At 53.9% G+C, this 22426-nt stretch overlaps 1 protein-coding gene across 1 annotated transcript in view; it reads right to left on the bottom strand.

Moving 5' to 3' along the window:
• Positions 1 to 1438: 1438 nt before the first annotated feature.
• LOC140411277 (FACT complex subunit SSRP1-like) overlaps positions 1439 to 22426 on the bottom strand; it is a 30848-nt gene continuing 9860 nt past the window's right edge. The window contains exons 3-7 of the mRNA XM_072500399.1: positions 22108 to 22213; positions 20853 to 21043; positions 18306 to 18536; positions 3080 to 3183; positions 1439 to 1571 (exon numbers count right to left, since the gene is read on the bottom strand). Of these exons, the coding sequence (XP_072356500.1) occupies positions 1439 to 1571; positions 3080 to 3183; positions 18306 to 18536; positions 20853 to 21043; positions 22108 to 22213 (765 nt within the window). The remainder of the gene's footprint in view (positions 1572 to 3079; positions 3184 to 18305; positions 18537 to 20852; positions 21044 to 22107; positions 22214 to 22426) is intronic.

Below are 22426 nucleotides of genomic sequence, written 5' to 3'. Positions count from 1 at the left end.
GGGGTGGGGGTGAACGCGGGGTGGGGGTGAACGCGGAGGTTGGGGTTGGGAGTGAACGCGGAGGTTGGGGTGGGGTTGAACGCGGAGGTTGGGTTGGGGTGAACGCGGAGGTTGGGTTGGGGTGAACGCGGGGGTGGGGGTGAACGCGGAGGTTAGGGTGGGGGTGAACGCGGAGGTTGGGGTGGGGGTGAACGCGGAGGTTGGGGTGAACGCGGAGGTTGGGGTGGGGTGTGAACGCGGAGGTTGGGGTTGGTGTGTGAACGCGGGCGTGGGGGGTGTAACGCGGAGGTTGGGGTTAACGCGGGGGTGGGGGTGGGATGAAAGCTGACAATTGCCCCGCTCTCAGTCCCCCAGGCCCCCCAGGCAGCTTGCAGACTGATCTCTCTACAGCTCCGTACAATCGTTACCCCCCTCAAACCTCATTTTGAACATAGCCCCAACATGCGAGCGAGGAGGGGGCTACGGGGGGGGGGACCCCTCGATTCTGCCCCACCATTCGAGAAGAATGAGGCTGATCTGATTGTGACCCCACATTCCTGCCGACCTCCCGATGACCTTTCTTCCCCCCCCTCGTCCAGCAGGAATCTCTCCCGCTGGTTCTTAAAAACATTCCCAGATCCTGCCACTGCCTTTTGAGGAAGAGAATTCCGGAGACTCTCCTGCCTTAGAGAAGGAAATTCCTCCCCAGCTCCGTTTGAAATGGACGACCCCTTATTGTTAAACAGTGACCCCTCCCCCCACCCTCGGTCTAGATTGTTGCACACGAGGAAACATCCTCTCCGCATCCGCCCTGACGACAGACGCCCCTCAGTCTCTGGATCGAGCGGCCTGTGACTGGGATAAATCCAGTGGATACCAGCCCGTCCCAACTCTCAGACAACCCTGGAATTCGGCAACTAAGTCTCCCCGGATCAGCTTCGTTCACATCTTTCCTCAACTCAGGGGAGCTTTCCGCAATAATCCAAACTCCAATACTCCCTCCCCCACCCCCCGACGCACAGTGTCAGCCGTGTGTCCCATCTACAAGATGCACAGCAGCAACTCACCGAGGTTCCTCAGGCAGCACCTTCCAAACCCACACCCACCTCCATTGAGAAGGACAAGAGCAGCAGATACCTGGGAACGCCCCCCCCCCCCACCTGGAGGTTCCCCTCCGAGTCACTCCCCACCCCGACTGGGAAATATATTGGACGTTCCTTCACTGTCGCCGGGGCAACAGCCTGGAACTCCCTCCCTAACAGCACAGTGGGTGCACCTGCACCTCAGGGACTGCAGCGGTTCAAGAAAGCGGCTCACCCCCAGCTTCTGAAGGGGCCAGCGATGCCTACGTGCCGCGTAATTTTAAAACACTGCTATCCCCCCCTCACCAGCCTGTTTATTTGGTTAACAAGCAGAGACGCAGTGCGTGCAGTCCACCGAGCTGACCCCCCCCCCACACTTACCCCACAAAGTTGCCGGGCACGGTGATCTTGCGACTGACCAATGATTTCATGATGCGACTGACCACCTCGTACAGCGGTCCCGACATCTGTTTGCTCAGCTTCCCGTCAAACTTCTTCGTCACTTCCTCCCTGTGAGAGAGAGAGGCAGCGTTTAAACAGCTGGAATGGAAGCCGGAGAGAGAGAGAGAGAGAGAGAGAGAGATCTGCTCCCCGCCCCGCAGAAACCCCCCCGCGGAGAGACCCGCTCCCCGCCCGCAGAAACCCCCTCCCCAGAGAGAGAGAGAGAGAGACCCCCTCCCCAGAGAGAGACCGGCCGCTGCCCCCCCCCCCCGGCAGAAACCCCCTCCCCAGAGAGAGAGAGACCCACTCCCCGCCTGCAAAAACCCCTCCCCAGAGAGAGAGAGACAGAGAGACCCCCTCCCCAGAGAGACACCGGCCGCTGGCCCCCCCCTGCAGAAGCCCCCTCCCCATAGAGAGAGAGAAACCCCCTCCCCGGAGAGAGAGAGAGACCCCCTCCCCAGAAAGAGAGAGACCCCCTCCCCAGAAAGAGAGAGACCCCCTCCCCACCTGCAGAAACCCCTCCCCAGAGAGAGAGAGAGACCGGCCGCTGCCCCCCCCGGCAGAAACCCCCTCCCCAGAGAGACCGGCCGCTGGCCCCCCCCCCGCAGAAACCCCCTCCCCAGAGAGAGGGAGACCCACTCCTCGCCCCGCAGAAACCCCCTCCCCAGAGAGAGAGAGACCGGCCGCTGCCCCCCCCCGGCAGAAACCCCCTCCCCAGAGAGAGAGAGAGACCCCCTCCCCAGAGAGAGAGACCCACTCCCCGCCTGCAGAAACCCCTCCCCAGAGAGAGAGAGAGAGAGAGAGACCCCTTCCCCAGAGAGAGACCGGCCGCTGCCCCCCCCTGCAGAAGCCCCCTCCCCATAGAGAGAGAGAAACACCCTCCCCGGAGAGAGAGATAGACCCCCTCCCCAGAGAGAGAGAGACCCACTCCCCGCCTGCAGAAACCCCTCCCCAGAGAGAGAGAGAGACCGGCCGCTGCCCCCCCCACGGCAGAAACCCCCTCCCCAGAGAGAGAGACCCACTCCTCGCCCGCAGAAACCCCCCCGCGGAGAGAGAGACCCCCTCCCCAGAGAGAGAGACCCCCTCCCCAGAGAGAGAGACCGGCCCCTGCCCCGCCCTGCAGAAACCCCCCCCCCCAGAGAGAGAGACCAGCCGCTGGCCACCCCCCCCCCCCCCCTCCGCAGAAACCCCCTCCCCAGAGAGAGAGAGACCCACTCCCCGCCCCGCAGAAGCCCCCTCCCCAGAGAGAGAGAGAGACCGGACGCTGCCCCCCCCCCCCACCCCCGGCAGAAACCCTCTCCCCAGAGAGAGAGAGAGAGAGAGAGACCCGCTCCCCGCCTGCAGAAACCCCCTCCCCAGAGAGAGAGAGACCCACTCCCCGCCTGCAGAAACCCCCTCCCCAGAGAGAGACCGCCAGCTGCCCCCCCTCCCCCCCGGCAGAAACCCCCTCCCCAGAGAGAGAGAGAGAGACCCACTCCCCGCCCGCAGAAACCCCCCCGCGGAGAGAGAGACCTGCCCTCTCCTTCCCCTCCCCCACTCACCCCCCTTCCTCTGCCCTCCCCCGCTCAGACACTCACTCGCTCATGTTCAGGGTCAGTGAGAGGTCATCATCCTTCGAGAAGAGAAGGATCAGGAAGTGGTACCGAGTCTGCCCCTGTTTGATTGGAGGATCCAGGCTGATCTGGAACAGAGGACGCCCAATCAGCAACAACTCGAGCAAATTCGGCATTCGCAGAAACTGCCCATTCAGCCCCTTCAGCCAGCTCTCCATTCAATCAGATTCTGGCCCATCTCCTCCTGGTTCCAAACCCACCCTCTTCCCCACATCCTTAGTGAAATCCTCCTTCCAGAACCATTTCATACTTCAAACTGCATCACAATGTGGGTGGTGCCCCACACTGTCCCTGTCCTGGGAGTGTTTGATGGAGACAGTGCAGAGGGAACTTTACTCTGTATCTAACCCCGTGCTGTACCTGTCCTGGGAGTGTTTGATGGGGACAGTGTAGAGGGAGCTTTACTCTGTATCTAACCCCGTGCTGTACATGTCCTGGGAGTGTTTGATGGGGACAGTGCAGAGGGAACTTTACTCTGTATCTAACCCCGTGCTGTACCGGTCCTGGGAGTGTTTGATGGGGACTGTGTAGAGGGAGCTTTACTCTGTATCTAACCCCGTGCTGTACATGTCCTGGGAGTGTTTGATGGGGACAGTGTAGAGGGAGCTTTACTCTGTATCTAACCCCGTGCTGTACCTGTCCTGGGAGTGTTTGATGGGGACAGTGTAGAGGGAGCTTTACTCTGTAACTAACCCAGTGCTGTACCTGTCCTGGGAGTGTTTGATGGGGACAGTGTAGAGGCAGCTTTACTCCGTATCTAACCCCGTGCTGTACCTGTCCTGGGAGTGTTTGATGGGGACAGTGTTGAGGCAGCTTTACTCTGTATCTAACCCCGTGCTGTACCTGTCCTGGGAGTGTTTGATGGAGACAGTGCAGAGGGAGCTTTACTCTGTATCTAACCCCGTGCTGTACCTGTCGTGGGAGTGTTTGATGGGGACTGTGTAGAGGGAGCTTTACTCTGTATCTAATCCCGTGCTGTACCTGTCCTGGGAGTGTTTGATGGAGACAGTGCAGACGGAGCTTTACTCTGTATCTAACCCCGTGCTGTACCTGTCCTGGGAGTGTTTGATGGGGACAGTGTAGAGGGAGCTTTACTCTGTATCTAACCCCGTGCTGTACCTGTCCTGGGAGTGTTTGATGGGGACGGTGGAGAGGGAGCTTTACTCTGTATCTAACCCCGTGCTGTACCTGTCCTGGGAGTGTTTGCTGGGGAAAGTGTAGAGGGAGCTTTACTCTGTATCTAACCCCATGCTGTACCTGTCCTGGGAGTGTTTGATGTGGACAGTGTAGAGGGAGCTTTACTCTGTATCTAACCCCTTGCTGTACCTGTCCTGGGAGTGTTTGATGGGGACAGTGTAGAGGGAGCTTTACTCTGTATCTAACCCCGTGCTGTACCTGTCCTGGGAGTGTTTGATGGGGACTGTGTAGAGAGAGCTTTACTCTGTATCTAACCCCGTGCTGTACCTGTCCTGGGAGTGTTTGATGGGGACAGTGTAGAGGGAGCTTTACTCTGTATCTAACCCCGTGCTGTACCTGTCCTGGGAGTGTTTGATGGGGACAGTGTAGAGGGAGCTTTACTCTGTAACTAACCCCCGTGCTGTGCCTGTCCTGGGAGTGTTTGATGGGGACAGTGTAGAGGGAGCTTTACTCTGTATCTAACCCCGTGCTGTACCTGTCCTGTGAGTGTTTGATGGGGACAGATAGAGGAAGCTTTACTCTGTATCTAACCCCGTGCTGTACCTGTCCTGGGAGTGTTTGATGGGGACAGTGTCGAGGGAGCTTTACTCTGTATCTAACCCTGTGCTCTACCTGTCCTGGGAGTGTTTGATGGGACAGTGTAGAGGGAGCTTTACTCTGTATCTAACCCCGTGCTGTACCTGTCCTGGGAGTGTTTGATGGGGACAGTGTAGAGGGAGCTTTACTCTGTATCTAACCCCGTGCTGTACCTGTCCTGGGAGTGTTTGATGGAGACAGTGCAGAGGGAGCTTTACTCTGTATCTAACCCCGTGCTGTACCTGTCGTGGGAGTGTTTGATGGGGACTGTGTAGAGGGAGCTTTACTCTGTATCTAATCCCGTGCTGTACCTGTCCTGGGAGTGTTTGATGGACACAGTGCAGAGGGAGCTTTACTCTGTATCTAACCCCGTGCTGTACCTGTCCTGGGAGTGTTTGATGGGGACAGTGTAGAGGGAGCTTTACTCTGTATCTAACCCCGTGCTGTACCTGTCCTGGGAGTGTTTGATGGGGACAGTGTAGAGGGAGCTTTACTCTGTATCTAACCCCGTGCTGTACCTGTCCTGGGAGTGTTTGATGGGACAGTGTAGAGAGAGCTTTACTCTGTATCTAACCCCGTGCTGTACCTGTCCTGGGAGAGTTTGATGGGGACAGTGAAGCGGGAGTTTTACTCTGTATCTAACCCTGTGCTGTACCTGTCCTGGGAGTGTTTGATGGGGACAGTGTAGAGGGAGCTTTACTCTGTATCTAACCCCGTGCTGTACCTGTCCTGAGAGTGTTTGATGGGGACAGTGTAGAGGGAGCTTTACTCTGTATCTAACCCCATGCTGTACCTGTCCTGGGAGTGTTTGATGGGGTCAGTGTAGAGGGAGCTTTACTCTGTATCAAACCCCGTGCTGTACCTGTTCTGGGAGTGTTTGATGGGGACAGTGCAGAGGGAGCTTTACTCTGTATCTAACCCCGTGCTGTACCTGCCCTGGGAGTGTTTGATGGGGACAGTGCAGAGGGAGATTTACTCTGTATCTAACCCCGTGCTGTACCTGTCCTGGGAGTGTTTGATGGGGACAGTGCAACGGGAGCTTTACTCTGTGTCTAACCCCGTGCTGTACCTGTCCTGGGAGTGTTTGATGGGGACAGTGTAGAGGGAGCTGTACTCTGTATCTGACCCCGTGCTGTACCTGTCCTGGGAGTGTTTGATGGGGACAGTGTAGAGGGAGCTTTACTCTGTATCTAACCCCGTGCTGTTCCTGTCCTGGGAGTGTTTGATGGGGACAGTGTAGAGGGAGCTTTACTCTGTATCTGACCCCGTGCTGTTCCTGTCCTGGGAGTGATTGATGGGGACAGTGTAGAGGGAGCTTTACTCTGTATCTAACCCCGTGCTGTACCTGTCCTGGGAGTGTTTGATGGGGACAGTGTAGAGGGAGCTTTACTCTGTATCTAACCCCGTGCTGTACCTGTCCTGGGAGTGTTTGATGGGGACAGTGCAGAGGGAGCTTTTTTCTGTATCCAACCCAGTGTTGCACCTGTCCTGGGAGTGTTTGATGGGGACAGTGTAGAGGGAGCTTTACTCTGTATCTAACCCCGTGCTGTACCTGTCCTGGGAGTGTTTGATGGGGACAGTGTAGAGGGAGCTTTACTCTGTATCTAACCCCGTGCTGTACCTGTCCTGGGAGTGTTTGATGGTGACAGCGTAGAGGGAGCTTTACTCTGTATCTAACCCCGTGCTGTACCTGTCCTGGGAGTGTTTGATGGGGTCAGTGTAGAGGGAGCTTTACTCTGTATCAAACCCCGTGCTGTACCTGTCCTGGGAGTGTTTGATGGGGACAGTGCAGAGGGAGCTTTACTCTGTATCTAACCCCGTGCTGTACCTGCCCTGGGAGTGTTTGATGGGGACAGTGCAGAGGGAGCTTTACTCTGTATCTAACCCCGTGCTGTACCTGTCCTGGGAGTGTTTGATGGGGACAGTGCAGAGGGAGCTTTACTCTGTATCTAACCCCGTGCTGTACCTGTCCTGGGAGTGTTTGATGGGGACAGTGCAGCGGGAGCTTTACTCTGTGTCTAACCCCGTGCTGTACCTGTCCTGGGAGTGTTTGATGGGGACAGTGTAGAGGGAGCTTTACTCTGTATCTAACCCCGTGCTGTACCTGTCCTGGGAGTGTTTGATGGGGACAGTGTAGAGGGAGCTTTACTCTGTAACTAACCCCCGTGCTGTGCCTGTCCTGGGAGTGTTTGATGGGGACAGTGTAGAGGGAGCTTTACTCTGTATCTAACCCCGTGCTGTACCTGTCCTGGGAGTGTTTGATGGGGACAGATAGAGGAAGCTTTACTCTGTATCTAACCCCGTGCTGTACCTGTCCTGGGAGTGTTTGATGGGGACAGTGTAGAGGGAGCTTTACTCTGTATCTAACCCCGTGCTGTACCTGTCCTGGGAGTGTTTGATGGGGACAGTGTAGAGGGAGCTTTACTCTGTATCTAACCCTGTGCTCTACCTGTCCTGGGAGTGTTTGATGGGACAGTGTAGAGGGAGCTTTACTCTGTATCTAATCCCGTGCTGTACCTGTCCTGGGAGTGTTTGATGGACACAGTGCAGAGGGAGCTTTACTCTGTATCTAACCCCGTGCTGTACCTGTCCTGGGAGTGTTTGATGGGGACAGTGTAGAGGGAGCTTTACTCTGTATCTAACCCCGTGCTGTACCTGTCCTGGGAGTGTTTGATGGGGACGGTGGAGAGGGAGCTTTACTCTGTATCTAACCCCGTGCTGTACCTGTCCTGGGAGTGTTTGCTGGGGAAAGTGTAGAGGGAGCTTTACTCTGTATCTAACCCCATGCTGTACCTGTCCTGGGAGTGTTTGATGTGGACAGTGTAGAGAGAGCTTTACTCTCTATCTAACCCCGTGCTGTACCTGTCCTGGGAGTGTTTGATGAGGACAGTGTAGAGAGAGCTTTACTCTCTATCTAACCCCGTGCTGTACCTGTCCTGGGAGTGTTTGATGGGGACAGTGTAGAGGGAGCTTTACTCTGTATCTAACCCCGTGCTGTACCTGTCCTGGGAGTGTTTGATGGGGACAGTGTAGAGGGAGCTTTACTCTGTATCTAACCCCGTGCTGTACCTGTCCTGGGAGTGTTTGATGGGACAGTGTAGAGAGAGCTTTACTCTGTATCTAACCCCGTGCTGTACCTGTCCTGGGAGAGTTTGATGGGGACAGTGAAGCGGGAGTTTTACTCTGTATCTAACCCTGTGCTGTACCTGTCCTGGGAGTGTTTGATGGGGACAGTGTAGAGGGAGCTTTACTCTGTATCTAACCCCGTGCTGTACCTGTCCTGGGAGAGTTTGATGGGGACAGTGAAGCGGGAGTTTTACTCTGTATCTAACCCCGTGCTGTACCTGTCCTGGGAGTGTTTGATGGGGACAGTGTAGAGGGAGCTTTACTCTGTATCTAACCCCGTGCTGTACCTGTCCTGAGAGTGTTTGATGGGGACAGTGTAGAGGGAGCTTTACTCTGTATCTAACCCCATGCTGTACCTGTCCTGGGAGTGTTTGATGGGGTCAGTGTAGAGGGAGCTTTACTCTGTATCAAACCCCGTGCTGTACCTGTCCTGGGAGTGTTTGATGGGGACAGTGCAGAGGGAGCTTTACTCTGTATCTAACCCCGTGCTGTACCTGCCCTGGGAGTGTTTGATGGGGACAGTGCAGAGGGAGATTTACTCTGTATCTAACCCCGTGCTGTACCTGTCCTGGGAGTGTTTGATGGGGACAGTGCAACGGGAGCTTTACTCTGTGTCTAACCCCGTGCTGTACCTGTCCTGGGAGTGTTTGATGGGGACAGTGTAGAGGGAGCTGTACTCTGTATCTGACCCCGTGCTGTACCTGTCCTGGGAGTGTTTGATGGGGACAGTGTAGAGGGAGCTTTACTCTGTATCTGACCCCGTGCTGTTCCTGTCCTGGGAGTGATTGATGGGGACAGTGTAGAGGGAGCTTTACTCTGTATCTGACCCCGTGCTGTTCCTGTCCTGGGAGTGTTTGATGGGGACAGTGTAGAGGGAGCTTTACTCTGTATCTGACCCCGTGCTGTTCCTGTCCTGGGAGTGATTGATGGGGACAGTGTAGAGGGAGCTTTACTCTGTATCTAACCCCGTGCTGTACCTGTCCTGGGAGTGTTTGATGGGGACAGTGTAGAGGGAGCTTTACTCTGTATCTAACCCCGTGCCGTACCTGTCCTGGGAGTGTTTGATGGGACAGTGTAGAGGGAGCTTTACTCTGTATCTAATCCCGTGCTGTACCTGTCCTGGGAGTGTTTGATGGACACAGTGCAGAGGGAGCTTTACTCTGTATCTAACCCCGTGCTGTACCTGTCCTGGGAGTGTTTGATGGGGACAGTGTAGAGGGAGCTTTACTCTGTATCTAACCCCGTGCTGTACCTGTCCTGGGAGTGTTTGATGGGGACGGTGGAGAGGGAGCTTTACTCTGTATCTAACCCCGTGCTGTACCTGTCCTGGGAGTGTTTGCTGGGGAAAGTGTAGAGGGAGCTTTACTCTGTATCTAACCCCATGCTGTACCTGTCCTGGGAGTGTTTGATGTGGACAGTGTAGAGAGAGCTTTACTCTCTATCTAACCCCGTGCTGTACCTGTCCTGGGAGTGTTTGATGAGGACAGTGTAGAGAGAGCTTTACTCTCTATCTAACCCCGTGCTGTACCTGTCCTGGGAGTGTTTGATGGGGACAGTGTAGAGGGAGCTTTACTCTCTATCTAACCCCGTGCTGTACCTGTCCTGGGAGTGTTTGATGAGGACAGTGTAGAGAGAGCTTTACTCTCTATCTAACCCCGTGCTGTACCTGTCCTGGGAGTGTTTGATGGGGACAGTGTAGAGGGAGCTTTACTCTGTATCTAACCCCGTGCTGTACCTGTCCTGGGAGTGTTTGATGGGGACAGTGTAGAGGGAGCTTTACTCTGTATCTAACCCCGTGCTGTACCTGTCCTGGGAGTGTTTGATGGGGACAGTGTAGAGGGAGCTTTACTCTGTATCTAACCCCGTGCTGTACCTGTCCTGGGAGTGTTTGATGGGGACAGTGTAGAGGGAGCTTTGCTCTGTATCTGACCCCGTGCTGTTCCTGTCCTGGGAGTGATTGATGGGGACAGTGTAGAGGGAGCTTTACTCTGTATCTAACCCCGTGCTGTACCTGTCCTGGGAGTGTTTGATGGGGACAGTGTAGAGGGAGCTTTACTCTGTATCTAACCCCGTGCTGTACCTGTCCTGGGAGTGTTTGATGGGGACAGTGCAGAGGGAGCTTTTTTCTGTATCCAACCCAGTGTTGCACCTGTCCTGGGAGTGTTTGATGGGGACAGTGTAGAGGGAGCTTTACTCTGTATCTAACCCCGTGCTGTACCTGTCCTGGGAGTGTTTGATGGGGACAGTGTAGAGGGAGCTTTACTCTGTATCTAACCCCGTGCTGTACCTGTCCTGGGAGTGTTTGATGGTGACAGCGTAGAGGGAGCTTTACTCTGTATCTAACCCCGTGCTGTACCTGTCCTGGGAGTGTTTGATGGGGTCAGTGTAGAGGGAGCTTTACTCTGTATCAAACCCCGTGCTGTACCTGTCCTGGGAGTGTTTGATGGGGACAGTGCAGAGGGAGCTTTACTCTGTATCTAACCCCGTGCTGTACCTGCCCTGGGAGTGTTTGATGGGGACAGTGCAGAGGGAGCTTTACTCTGTATCTAACCCCGTGCTGTACCTGTCCTGGGAGTGTTTGATGGGGACAGTGCAGAGGGAGCTTTACTCTGTATCTAACCCCGTGCTGTACGTGTCCTGGGAGTGTTTGATGGGGACAGTGCAGCGGGAGCTTTACTCTGTATCTAACCCTGTGCTCTACCTGTCCTGGGAGTGTTTGATGGGACAGTGTAGAGGGAGCTTTACTCTGTATCTAATCCCGTGCTGTACCTGTCCTGGGAGTGTTTGATGGACACAGTGCAGAGGGAGCTTTACTCTGTATCTAACCCCGTGCTGTACCTGTCCTGGGAGTGTTTGATGGGGACAGTGTAGAGGGAGCTTTACTCTGTATCTAACCCCGTGCTGTACCTGTCCTGGGAGTGTTTGATGGGGACGGTGGAGAGGGAGCTTTACTCTGTATCTAACCCCGTGCTGTACCTGTCCTGGGAGTGTTTGCTGGGGAAAGTGTAGAGGGAGCTTTACTCTGTATCTAACCCCATGCTGTACCTGTCCTGGGAGTGTTTGATGTGGACAGTGTAGAGAGAGCTTTACTCTCTATCTAACCCCGTGCTGTACCTGTCCTGGGAGTGTTTGATGAGGACAGTGTAGAGAGAGCTTTACTCTCTATCTAACCCCGTGCTGTACCTGTCCTGGGAGTGTTTGATGGGGACAGTGTAGAGGGAGCTTTACTCTCTATCTAACCCCGTGCTGTACCTGTCCTGGGAGTGTTTGATGAGGACAGTGTAGAGAGAGCTTTACTCTCTATCTAACCCCGTGCTGTACCTGTCCTGGGAGTGTTTGATGGGGACAGTGTAGAGGGAGCTTTACTCTGTATCTAACCCCGTGCTGTACCTGTCCTGGGAGTGTTTGATGGGGACAGTGTAGAGGGAGCTTTACTCTGTATCTAACCCCGTGCTGTACCTGTCCTGGGAGTGTTTGATGGGACAGTGTAGAGAGAGCTTTACTCTGTATCTAACCCCGTGCTGTACCTGTCCTGGGAGAGTTTGATGGGGACAGTGAAGCGGGAGTTTTACTCTGTATCTAACCCTGTGCTGTACCTGTCCTGGGAGTGTTTGATGGGGACAGTGTAGAGGGAGCTTTACTCTGTATCTAACCCCGTGCTGTACCTGTCCTGGGAGAGTTTGATGGGGACAGTGAAGCGGGAGTTTTACTCTGTATCTAACCCCGTGCTGTACCTGTCCTGGGAGTGTTTGATGGGGACAGTGTAGAGGGAGCTTTACTCTGTATCTAACCCCGTGCTGTACCTGTCCTGAGAGTGTTTGATGGGGACAGTGTAGAGGGAGCTTTACTCTGTATCTAACCCCATGCTGTACCTGTCCTGGGAGTGTTTGATGGGGTCAGTGTAGAGGGAGCTTTACTCTGTATCAAACCCCGTGCTGTACCTGTCCTGGGAGTGTTTGATGGGGACAGTGCAGAGGGAGCTTTACTCTGTATCTAACCCCGTGCTGTACCTGCCCTGGGAGTGTTTGATGGGGACAGTGCAGAGGGAGATTTACTCTGTATCTAACCCCGTGCTGTACCTGTCCTGGGAGTGTTTGATGAGGACAGTGCAACGGGAGCTTTACTCTGTGTCTAACCCCGTGCTGTACCTGTCCTGGGAGTGTTTGATGGGGACAGTGTAGAGGGAGCTGTACTCTGTATCTGACCCCGTGCTGTACCTGTCCTGGGAGTGTTTGATGGGGACAGTGTAGAGGGAGCTTTACTCTGTATCTGACCCCGTGCTGTTCCTGTCCTGGGAGTGATTGATGGGGACAGTGTAGAGGGAGCTTTACTCTGTATCTGACCCCGTGCTGTTCCTGTCCTGGGAGTGTTTGATGGGGACAGTGTAGAGGGAGCTTTACTCTGTATCTGACCCCGTGCTGTTCCTGTCCTGGGAGTGATTGATGGGGACAGTGTAGAGGGAGCTTTACTCTGTATCTAACCCCGTGCTGTACCTGTCCTGGGAGTGTTTGATGGGGACAGTGTAGAGGGAGCTTTACTCTGTATCTAACCCCGTGCTGTACCTGTCCTGGGAGTGTTTGATGGGACAGTGTAGAGGGAGCTTTACTCTGTATCTAATCCCGTGCTGTACCTGTCCTGGGAGTGTTTGATGGACACAGTGCAGAGGGAGCTTTACTCTGTATCTAACCCCGTGCTGTACCTGTCCTGGGAGTGTTTGATGGGGACAGTGTAGAGGGAGCTTTACTCTGTATCTAACCCCGTGCTGTACCTGTCCTGGGAGTGTTTGATGGGGACGGTGGAGAGGGAGCTTTACTCTGTATCTAACCCCGTGCTGTACCTGTCCTGGGAGTGTTTGCTGGGGAAAGTGTAGAGGGAGCTTTACTCTGTATCTAACCCCATGCTGTACCTGTCCTGGGAGTGTTTGATGGGGACAGTGCAGAGGGAGCTTTTTTCTGTATCCAACCCAGTGTTGCACCTGTCCTGGGAGTGTTTGATGTGGACAGTGTAGAGAGAGCTTTACTCTCTATCTAACCCCGTGCTGTACCTGTCCTGGGAGTGTTTGATGAGGACAGTGTAGAGAGAGCTTTACTCTCTATCTAACCCCGTGCTGTACCTGTCCTGGGAGTGTTTGATGGGGACAGTGTAGAGGGAGCTTTACTCTCTATCTAACCCCGTGCTGTACCTGTCCTGGGAGTGTTTGATGAGGACAGTGTAGAGAGAGCTTTACTCTCTATCTAACCCCGTGCTGTACCTGTCCTGGGAGTGTTTGATGGGGACAGTGTAGAGGGAGCTTTACTCTGTATCTAACCCCGTGCTGTACCTGTCCTGGGAGTGTTTGATGGGGACAGTGTAGAGGGAGCTTTACTCTGTATCTAACCCCGTGCTGTACCTGTCCTGGGAGTGTTTGATGGGACAGTGTAGAGAGCGCTTTACTCTGTATCTAACCCCGTGCTGTACCTGTCCTGGGAGAGTTTGATGGGGACAGTGAAGCGGGAGTTTTACTCTGTATCTAACCCTGTGCTGTACCTGTCCTGGGAGTGTTTGATGGGGACAGTGTAGAGGGAGCTTTACTCTGTATCTAACCCCGTGCTGTACCTGTCCTGGGAGAGTTTGATGGGGACAGTGAAGCGGGAGTTTTACTCTGTATCTAACCCCGTGCTGTACCTGTCCTGGGAGTGTTTGATGGGGACAGTGTAGAGGGAGCTTTACTCTGTATCTAACCCCGTGCTGTACCTGTCCTGAGAGTGTTTGATGGGGACAGTGTAGAGGGAGCTTTACTCTGTATCTAACCCCATGCTGTACCTGTCCTGGGAGTGTTTGATGGGGTCAGTGTAGAGGGAGCTTTACTCTGTATCAAACCCCGTGCTGTACCTGTCCTGGGAGTGTTTGATGGGGACAGTGCAGAGGGAGCTTTACTCTGTATCTAACCCCGTGCTGTACCTGTCCTGGGAGTGTTTGATGGGGACAGTGTAGAGGGAGCTGTACTCTGTATCTGACCCCGTGCTGTACCTGTCCTGGGAGTGTTTGATGGGGACAGTGTAGAGGGAGCTTTACTCTGTATCTAACCCCGTGCTGTTCCTGTCCTGGGAGTGTTTGATGGGGACAGTGTAGAGGGAGCTTTACTCTGTATCTGACCCCGTGCTGTTCCTGTCCTGGGAGTGATTGATGGGGACAGTGTAGAGGGAGCTTTACTCTGTATCTAACCCCGTGCTGTACCTGTCCTGGGAGTGTTTGATGGGGACAGTGTAGAGTGAGCTTTACTCTGTATCTAACCCCGTGCTGTACCTGTCCTGGGAGTGTTTGATGGGGACAGTGCAGAGGGAGCTTTACTCTGTATCTAACCCCGTGCTGTACCTGCCCTGGGAGTGTTTGATGGGGACAGTGCAGAGGGAGCTTTACTCTGTATCTAACCCCGTGCTGTACCTGTCCTGGGAGTGTTTGATGGGGACAGTGCAGAGGGAGCTTTACTCTGTATCTAACCCCGTGCTGTACCTGTCCTGGGAGTGTTTGATGGGGACAGTGCAGCGGGAGCTTTACTCTGTGTCTAACCCCGTGCTGTACCTGTCCTGGGAGTGTTTGATGGGGACAGTGTAGAGGGAGCTTTACTCTGTATCTAACCCCGTGCTGTACCTGTCCTGGGAGTGTTTGATGGGGACAGTGTAGAGGGAGCTTTACTCTGTAACTAACCCCCGTGCTGTGCCTGTCCTGGGAGTGTTTGATGGGGACAGTGTAGAGGGAGCTTTACTCTGTATCTAACCCCGTGCTGTACCTGTCCTGGGAGTGTTTGATGGGGACAGATAGAGGAAGCTTTACTCTGTATCTAACCCCGTGCTGTACCTGTCCTGGGAGTGTTTGATGGGGACAGTGTAGAGGGAGCTTTACTCTGTATCTAACCCCGTGCTGTACCTGTCCTGGGAGTGTTTGATGGTGACAGTGTAGAGGGAGCTTTACTCTGTATCTAACCCCATGCTGTACCTGTCCTGGGAGTATTTGATGGGGACAGTGTAGGGGGTGCTTCACTCTGTATCTCACCCCGTGCTGTATCTGTCCTGGGAGTGTTTGATGGGGACAGTGCAGAGGGAGCTTTACTCTGTATCTAACCCAGTGCTGTACCTGTCCTGGGAGTGTTTGATGGGGACAGTGTAGAGGCAGCTTTACTCCGTATCTAACCCCGTGCTGTACCTGTCCTGGGAGTGTTTGATGGGGACAGTGTTGAGGCAGCTTTACTCTGTATCTAACCCCGTGCTGTACCTGTCCTGGGAGTGTTTGATGGAGACAGTGCAGAGGGAGCTTTACTCTGTATCTAACCCCGTGCTGTACCTGTCGTGGGAGTGTCTGATGGGGACTGTGTAGAGGGAGCTTTACTCTGTATCTAATCCCGTGCTGTACCTGTCCTGGGAGTGTTTGATGGAGACAGTGCAGAGGGAGCTTTACTCTGTATCTAACCCCGTGCTGTACCTGTCCTGGGAGTGTTTGCTGGGGAAAGTGTAGAGGGAGCTTTACTCTGTATCTAACCCCATGCTGTACCTGTCCTGGGAGTGTTTGATGTGGACAGTGTAGAGGGAGCTTTACTCTGTATCTAACCCCGTGCTGTACCTGTCCTGGGAGTGTTTGATGGGGACAGTGTAGAGGGAGCTTTACTCTGTATCTAACCCCGTGCTGTACCTGTCCTGGGAGTGTTTGATGGGGACAGTGTAGAGAGAGCTTTACTCTCTATCTAACCCCGTGCTGTACCTGTCCTGGGAGTGTTTGATGAGGACAGTGTAGAGAGAGCTTTACTCTCTATCTAACCCCGTGCTGTACCTGTCCTGGGAGTGTTTGATGGGGACAGTGTAGAGGGAGCTTTACTCTCTATCTAATCCCGTGCTGTACCTGTCCTGGGAGTGTTTGATGAGGACAGTGTAGAGAGAGCTTTACTCTCTATCTAACCCCGTGCTGTACCTGTCCTGGGAGTGTTTGATGGGGACAGTGAAGCGGGAGTTTTACTCTGTATCTAACCCCGTGCTGGACCTGTCCTGGGAGTGTTTGATGGGGACAGTGTAGAGGGAGCTTTACTCTGTATCTAACCCCGTGCTGTACCTGTCCTGGGAGTGTTTGATGGGGACAGTGTAGAGGGAGCTTTACTCTGTATCTAACCCCATGCTGTACCTGTCCTGGGAGTGTTTGATGGGGTCAGTGTAGAGGGAGCTTTACTCTGTATCAAACCCCGTGCTGTACCCGTCCTGGGAGTGTTTGATGGGGACAGTGCAGAGGGAGCTTTACTCTGTATCTAACCCCGTGCTGTACCTGCCCTGGGAGTGTTTGATGGGGACAGTGCAGAGGGAGCTTTACTCTGTATCTAACCCCGTGCTGTACCTGTCCTGGGAGTGTTTGATGGGGACAGTGCAACGGGAGCTTTACTCTGTATCTAACCCCGTGCTGTACCTGTCCTGGGAGTGTTTGATGGGGACAGTGCAACGGGAGCTGTACTCTGTATCTAACCCCGTGCTGTTCCTGTCCTGGGAGTGTTTGATGGGGACAGTGTAGAGGGAGCTTTACTCTGTATCTGACCCCGTGCTGTTCCTGTCCTGGGAGTGATTGATGGGGACAGTGTAGAGGGAGCTTTACTCTGTATCTAACCCCGTGCTGTACCTGTCCTGGGAGTGTTTGATGGGGACAGTGTAGAGGGAGCTTTACTCTGTATCTAACCCCGTGCTGTACCTGTCCTGGGAGTGTTTGATGGGGACAGTGTAGAGGGAGCTTTTTTCTGTATCCAACCCAGTGTTGTACCTGTCCTGGGAGTGTTTGATGGGGACAGTGTAGAGGGAGCTTTACTCTGTATCTAACCCCGTGCTGTTCCTGTCCTGGGAGTGTTTGATGGGGACAGTGTAGAGGGAGCTTTACTCTGTATCTGACCCCGTGCTGTTCCTGTCCTGGGAGTGATTGATGGGGACAGTGTAGAGGGAGCTTTACTCTGTATCTAACCCCGTGCTGTACCTGTCCTGGGAGTGTTTGATGGGGACAGTGTAGAGGGAGCTTTACTCTGTATCTAACCCCGTGCTGTACCTGTCCTGGGAGTGTTTGATGGGGACAGTGTAGAGGGAGCTTTTTTCTGTATCCAACCCAGTGTTGTACCTGTCCTGGGAGTGTTTGATGGGGACAGTGTAGAGGGAGCTTTTTTCTGTATCCAACCCAGTGTTGTACCTGTCCTGGGAGTGTTTGATGGGGACAGTGTAGAGGGAGCTTTACTCTGTATCTAACCCCGTGCTGTACCTGTCCTGGGAGTGTTTGATGGGGACAGTGTAGAGGGAGCTTTACTCTGTATCTAACCCCGTGCTGTACCTGTCCTGGGAGTGTTTGATGGTGACAGCGTAGAGGGAGCTTTACTCTGTATCTAACCCCGTGCTGTACCTGTCCTGGGAGTGTTTGATGGGGTCAGTGTAGAGGGAGCTTTACTCTGTATCAAACCCCGTGCTGTACCTGTCCTGGGAGTGTTTGATGGGGACAGTGCAGAGGGAGCTTTACTCTGTATCTAACCCCGTGCTGTACCTGCCCTGGGAGTGTTTGATGGGGACAGTGCAGAGGGAGCTTTACTCTGTATCTAACCCCGTGCTGTACCTGTCCTGGGAGTGTTTGATGGGGACAGTGCAGAGGGAGCTTTACTCTGTATCTAACCCCGTGCTGTACCTGTCCTGGGAGTGTTTGATGGGGACAGTGCAGCGGGAGCTTTACTCTGTGTCTAACCCCGTGCTGTACCTGTCCTGGGAGTGTTTGATGGGGACAGTGTAGAGGGAGCTGTACTCTGTATCTGACCCCGTGCTGTACCTGTCCTGGGAGTGTTTGATGGGGACAGTGTAGAGGGAGCTTTACTCTGTATCTAACCCCGTGCTGTTCCTGTCCTGGGAGTGTTTGATGGGGACAGTGTAGAGGGAGCTTTACTCTGTATCTGACCCCGTGCTGTACCTGTCCTGGGAGTGATTGATGGGGACAGTGTAGAGGGAGCTTTACTCTGTATCTAACCCTGTGCTGTACCTGTCCTGGGAGTGTTTGATGGGGACAGTGTAGAGGGAGCTTTACTCTGTATCTAACCCCGTGCTGTACCTGTCCTGGGAGTGTTTGATGGGGACAGTGTAGAGGGAGCTTTTTTCTGTATCCAACCCAGTGTTGTACCTGTCCTGGGAGTGTTTGATGGGGACAGTGTAGAGGGAGCTTTACTCTGTATCTAACCCCGTGCTGTACCTGTCCTGGGAGTGTTTGATGGGGACAGTGTAGAGGGAGCTTTACTCTGTATCTAACCCCGTGCTGTACTTACCACAAAGAACATTTGTCTCTGGTCCTTGTGGGGCAGGAGGAAGAGACGGAGAACGGTGGTGTACGGGATCTTGTAATCAAAGGTTTTGCCATGGAGATGCAGGAAAGCCGGGTAGATTCGGATATCATAACGGCCGCGGGGAGTGAGACACTGCAGTTCACGGAAGATGCAGAGTGCGTCCCCAGTGGCCTGGATGATATCCGCCTTCGACAGCACATTCTGGGAGAAAGCCTGTAGGACAGGAGGAGCCGTGTCAGATATCAGAACAAAAATCACCCAGCAACACAGCCCTCAAAAAAACATCAACAGCAAATTCAACTCGAGTTGGGAGTCCAGAGATTGTCTTACGGGAGTGTTAGGGGACGAGAGGGATGGTCTTCGATGGGGGAGTTAGGGATTAGAGGGATGGTCTTCGATGGGGGAGTTAGGGATTAGAGGGATGGTCTTCGGTGGGAGAGTTAGGGGATTAGAGGGATGGTCTTCGATGGGAGAGTTAGGGGATTAGAGGGATGGTCTTCGATGGGAGAGTTAGGGATTAGAGGGATGGTCTTCGATGGGAGAGTTAGGGGATTAGAGGGATGGTCTTCGATGGGAGAGTTAGGGGATTAGAGGGATGGTCTTCGATGGGAGAGTTAGGGGATTAGAGGGATGGTCTTCGATGGGAGAGTTAGGGGATTAGAGGGATGGTCTTCGATGGGGGAGTTAGGGATTAGAGGGATGGTCTTCGATGGGAGAGTTGGGGATTAGAGGGATGGTCTTCGATGGGAGAGTTAGGGGATTAGAGGGATTGTCTTGGATGGGAGAGTTGGGGATTAGAGGGATGGTCTTCGATGGGAGAGTTAGGGGATTAGAGGGATTGTCTTCGATGGGAGAGTTAGGGGATTAGAGGGATGGTCTTCGATGGGAGAGTTAGGGGATTAGAGGGATGGTCTTCGATGGGAGAGTTAGGGGATTAGAGGGATTGTCTTCGATGGGAGAGTTGGGGATTAGAGGGATTGTCTTCGATGGGGGAGTTAGGGGATTAGAGGGATGGTCTTCGATGGGAGAGTTAGGGGATTAGAGGGATGGTCTTCGATGGGAGAGTTAGGGGATTAGAGGGATGGTCTTAGATGGGAGAGTTAGGGGATTAGAGGGATGGTCTTCGGTGGGAGAGTTAGGGGATTAGAGGGATGGTCTTCGATGGGAGAGTTAGGGGATTAGAGGGATGGTCTTCGATGGGAGAGTTAGGGGATTAGAGGGATGGTCTTCGATGGGAGAGTTAGGGGATTAGAGGGATGGTCTTCGATGGGGGAGTTAGGGATTAGAGGGATGGTCTTCGATGGGAGAGTTCGGGGATTAGAGGGATGGTCTTCGATGGGGGAGTTAGGGATTAGAGGGATGGTCTTCGATGGGGGAGTTAGGGATTAGAGGGATGGTCTTCGATGGGAGAGTTAGAGGATTAGAGGGATGGTCTTCGATGGGAGAGTTAGGGGATTAGAGGGATGGTCTTCAATGGGAGAGTTCGGGGATTAGAGGGATGGTCTTCGATGGGGGAGTTAGGGATTAGAGGGATGGTCTTCGATGGGGGAGTTAGGGATTAGAGGGATGGTCTTCGATGGGAGAGTTAGAGGATTAGAGGGATGGTCTTCGATGGGGGAGTTAGGGGATTAGAGGGATGGTCTTCAATGGTAGAGTTAGGGGATTACAGGGATGGTCTTCGATGGGAGAGTTAGGGGATTAGAGGGATGGTCTTCGATGGGAGAGTTAGGGGATTATAGGGATGGTCTTCGATGGGAGAGTTAGGGGATTAGAGGGATGGTCTTCGATGGGGGAGTTAGGGGATTAGAGGGATGGTCTTCGATGGGAGAGTTGGGAATTAGAGGGATGGTCTTCGATGGGGGAGTTAGGGGATTAGAGGGATTGTCTTGGATGGGAGAGTTAGGGATTAGAGGGATGGTCTTCGATGGGAGAGTTAGGGGATTAGAGGGATGGTCTTCGATGGGAGAGTTAGGGGATTAGAGGGATGGTCTTCGATGGGAGAGTTGGGGATTAGAGGGATGGTCTTCGATGGGAGAGTTAGGGGATTAGAGGGATGGTCTTCGATGGGAGAGTTAGGGGATTAGAGGGATGGTCTTCGATGGGAGAGTTAGGGGATTAGAGGGATGGTCTTCGATGGGAGAGTTAGGGGATTAGAGGGATGGTCTTCGGTGGGAGAGTTAGAGGATTAGAGGGATGGTCTTCGATGGGAGAGTTGGGGATTAGAGGGATGGTCTTCGATGGGAGAGTTAGGGGATTAGAGGGATGGTCTTCGATGGGAGAGTTAGGGGATTACAGGGATGGTCTTCGGTGGGAGAGTTAGGGGATTAGAGGGATGGTCTTCGATGGGAGAGTTGGGGATTAGAGGGATGGTCTTCGATGGGAGAGTTAGGGGATTACAGGGAAGGTCTTCGATGGGAGAGTTAGGGGATTAGAGGGATGGTCTTCGATGGGAGAGTTAGGGGATTACAGGGAAGGTCTTCGATGGGAGAGTTAGGGGATTAGAGCGATGATCAATTAGCAGGATCTCACCTCGACTGGGTCCATCCCGTCCTCCTGTGAGGGTGGGACGTAGAAGCGAACCTCCATCAGGGAGACCTCGGCATCGTCATTCTGGTGGAACTCCAGGGTGACCTCGTTCTTCCCGGTTGTGCATTGAGACACGTTCGTCAGGGGGATCTCGAAGGCTGACTGCTCGCCGATATCGAAGGAGAGTAACTGTCCTGGGGTGGGGGGAAAACGGGCGTGGGAGGGGCAGAAACGCATGAGAAGATTCTCACATTCGCCCACCCCCCCACCTTCCCTGGCCGCACCCATCCAATCCCGCAGCCACTCCACCAGCCAAACTGAGTTCGGCCTGCTCCCAGGTCCCACCAGCCTCCCTGAAGTCACACAGAAGGTCGTCGTTCTGCCCATTGACCTGCTGCCGGCTCTTTGAGAGATTGATTTCATTCATCCCACACTCCCCCACTTTGCTCCCCCCCACCTCCCCGTAACTGTGTAAATGTTTCCCCTTTCCTCGCTCTCTTCAACCCCCCCTTTCGAGTGTCCCTATTGAACCTTCCACCCTCATTCCCACACCACCTTCCCAATCACAACAACTCGCCGTGCGAGAAAACAATTCTCCCCGTCTCTCCCCCCGCCCCCGAATCCTTTCCACGATTTTCTTCAATCCGTGTCCCTGTTTCCCGAACCTTCCTACCACTCGAAGCACTTTCGCCTTGTTTACTCTCCAATCCCCCTCTCGTGATTGTGGGAACGTCGGTCGAATCTCCCTCTCAACGTTCCCCACTCCGAGGAGAACCTTCCCGACGTCCCCGATCTCTCCACCTCACTGATATCCCTCATCCCGGGAACCATTCCCGTGAATCTTTCCCACAATCTCTCTGAAACCCTCCCAACCGTCCTAAAGTGCGGCACTCCCTCAGTACTGACCCTCTGACAGTGCAGCACTCCCTCAGTACTGACCCTCTGACAGTGCAGCTCTCCCTCAGTACTGACCCTCTGACAGTGCAGCTCTCCCTCAGTACTGACCCTCTGACAGTGCAGCTCTCCCTCAGTACTGGCCCTCTGACAGTGCAGCACTCCCTCAGTACTGACCCTCTGACAGTGCGGCACTCCCTCAGTACTGACCGTCTGACAGTGCAGCACTCCCTCAGTACTGACCCTCTGACAGTGCGGCACTCCCTCAGTACTGACCCTCTGACAGTGCGGCACTCCCTCAGTACTGACCCTCTGACAGTGCAGCACTCCCTCAGTCCTGACCCTGTGACAGTGCGATACTCACCGTTGAATCGAGCGGTGCCCCAGTTCCAGCCTTTCACACACATCTCTTTCTCCTGCAGTTCCACCTGGTAATGGGATTTGAAGTAATCCGCCATTTTATCAAAATCCTACAAGAAATAATCACCAGACATCAGGTGAGGGGTTAGGCGAGAGACCCCAGTAACTCATCACACAGCGAGACACTGCCAATAATAATAATCATTATCGTCACAATAGGTTTACATTGACACTGCAATGACGTTACTGTGAAAAGCCCCTAGTCGCCACATTCCGGCGCCTGTTCGGGTACACAGAGGGAGAATTCAGAATGTCCAATTCAC

The sequence above is a fragment of the Scyliorhinus torazame genome, chromosome 4 (genome assembly GCF_047496885.1).
Source record: "Scyliorhinus torazame isolate Kashiwa2021f chromosome 4, sScyTor2.1, whole genome shotgun sequence".
In the NCBI taxonomy this organism is placed as follows: domain Eukaryota; kingdom Metazoa; phylum Chordata; class Chondrichthyes; order Carcharhiniformes; family Scyliorhinidae; genus Scyliorhinus; species Scyliorhinus torazame.
The sequence above is the reverse complement of the archived record's forward strand: the minus strand, read 5'-3'. Positions and strand labels throughout refer to the sequence as shown.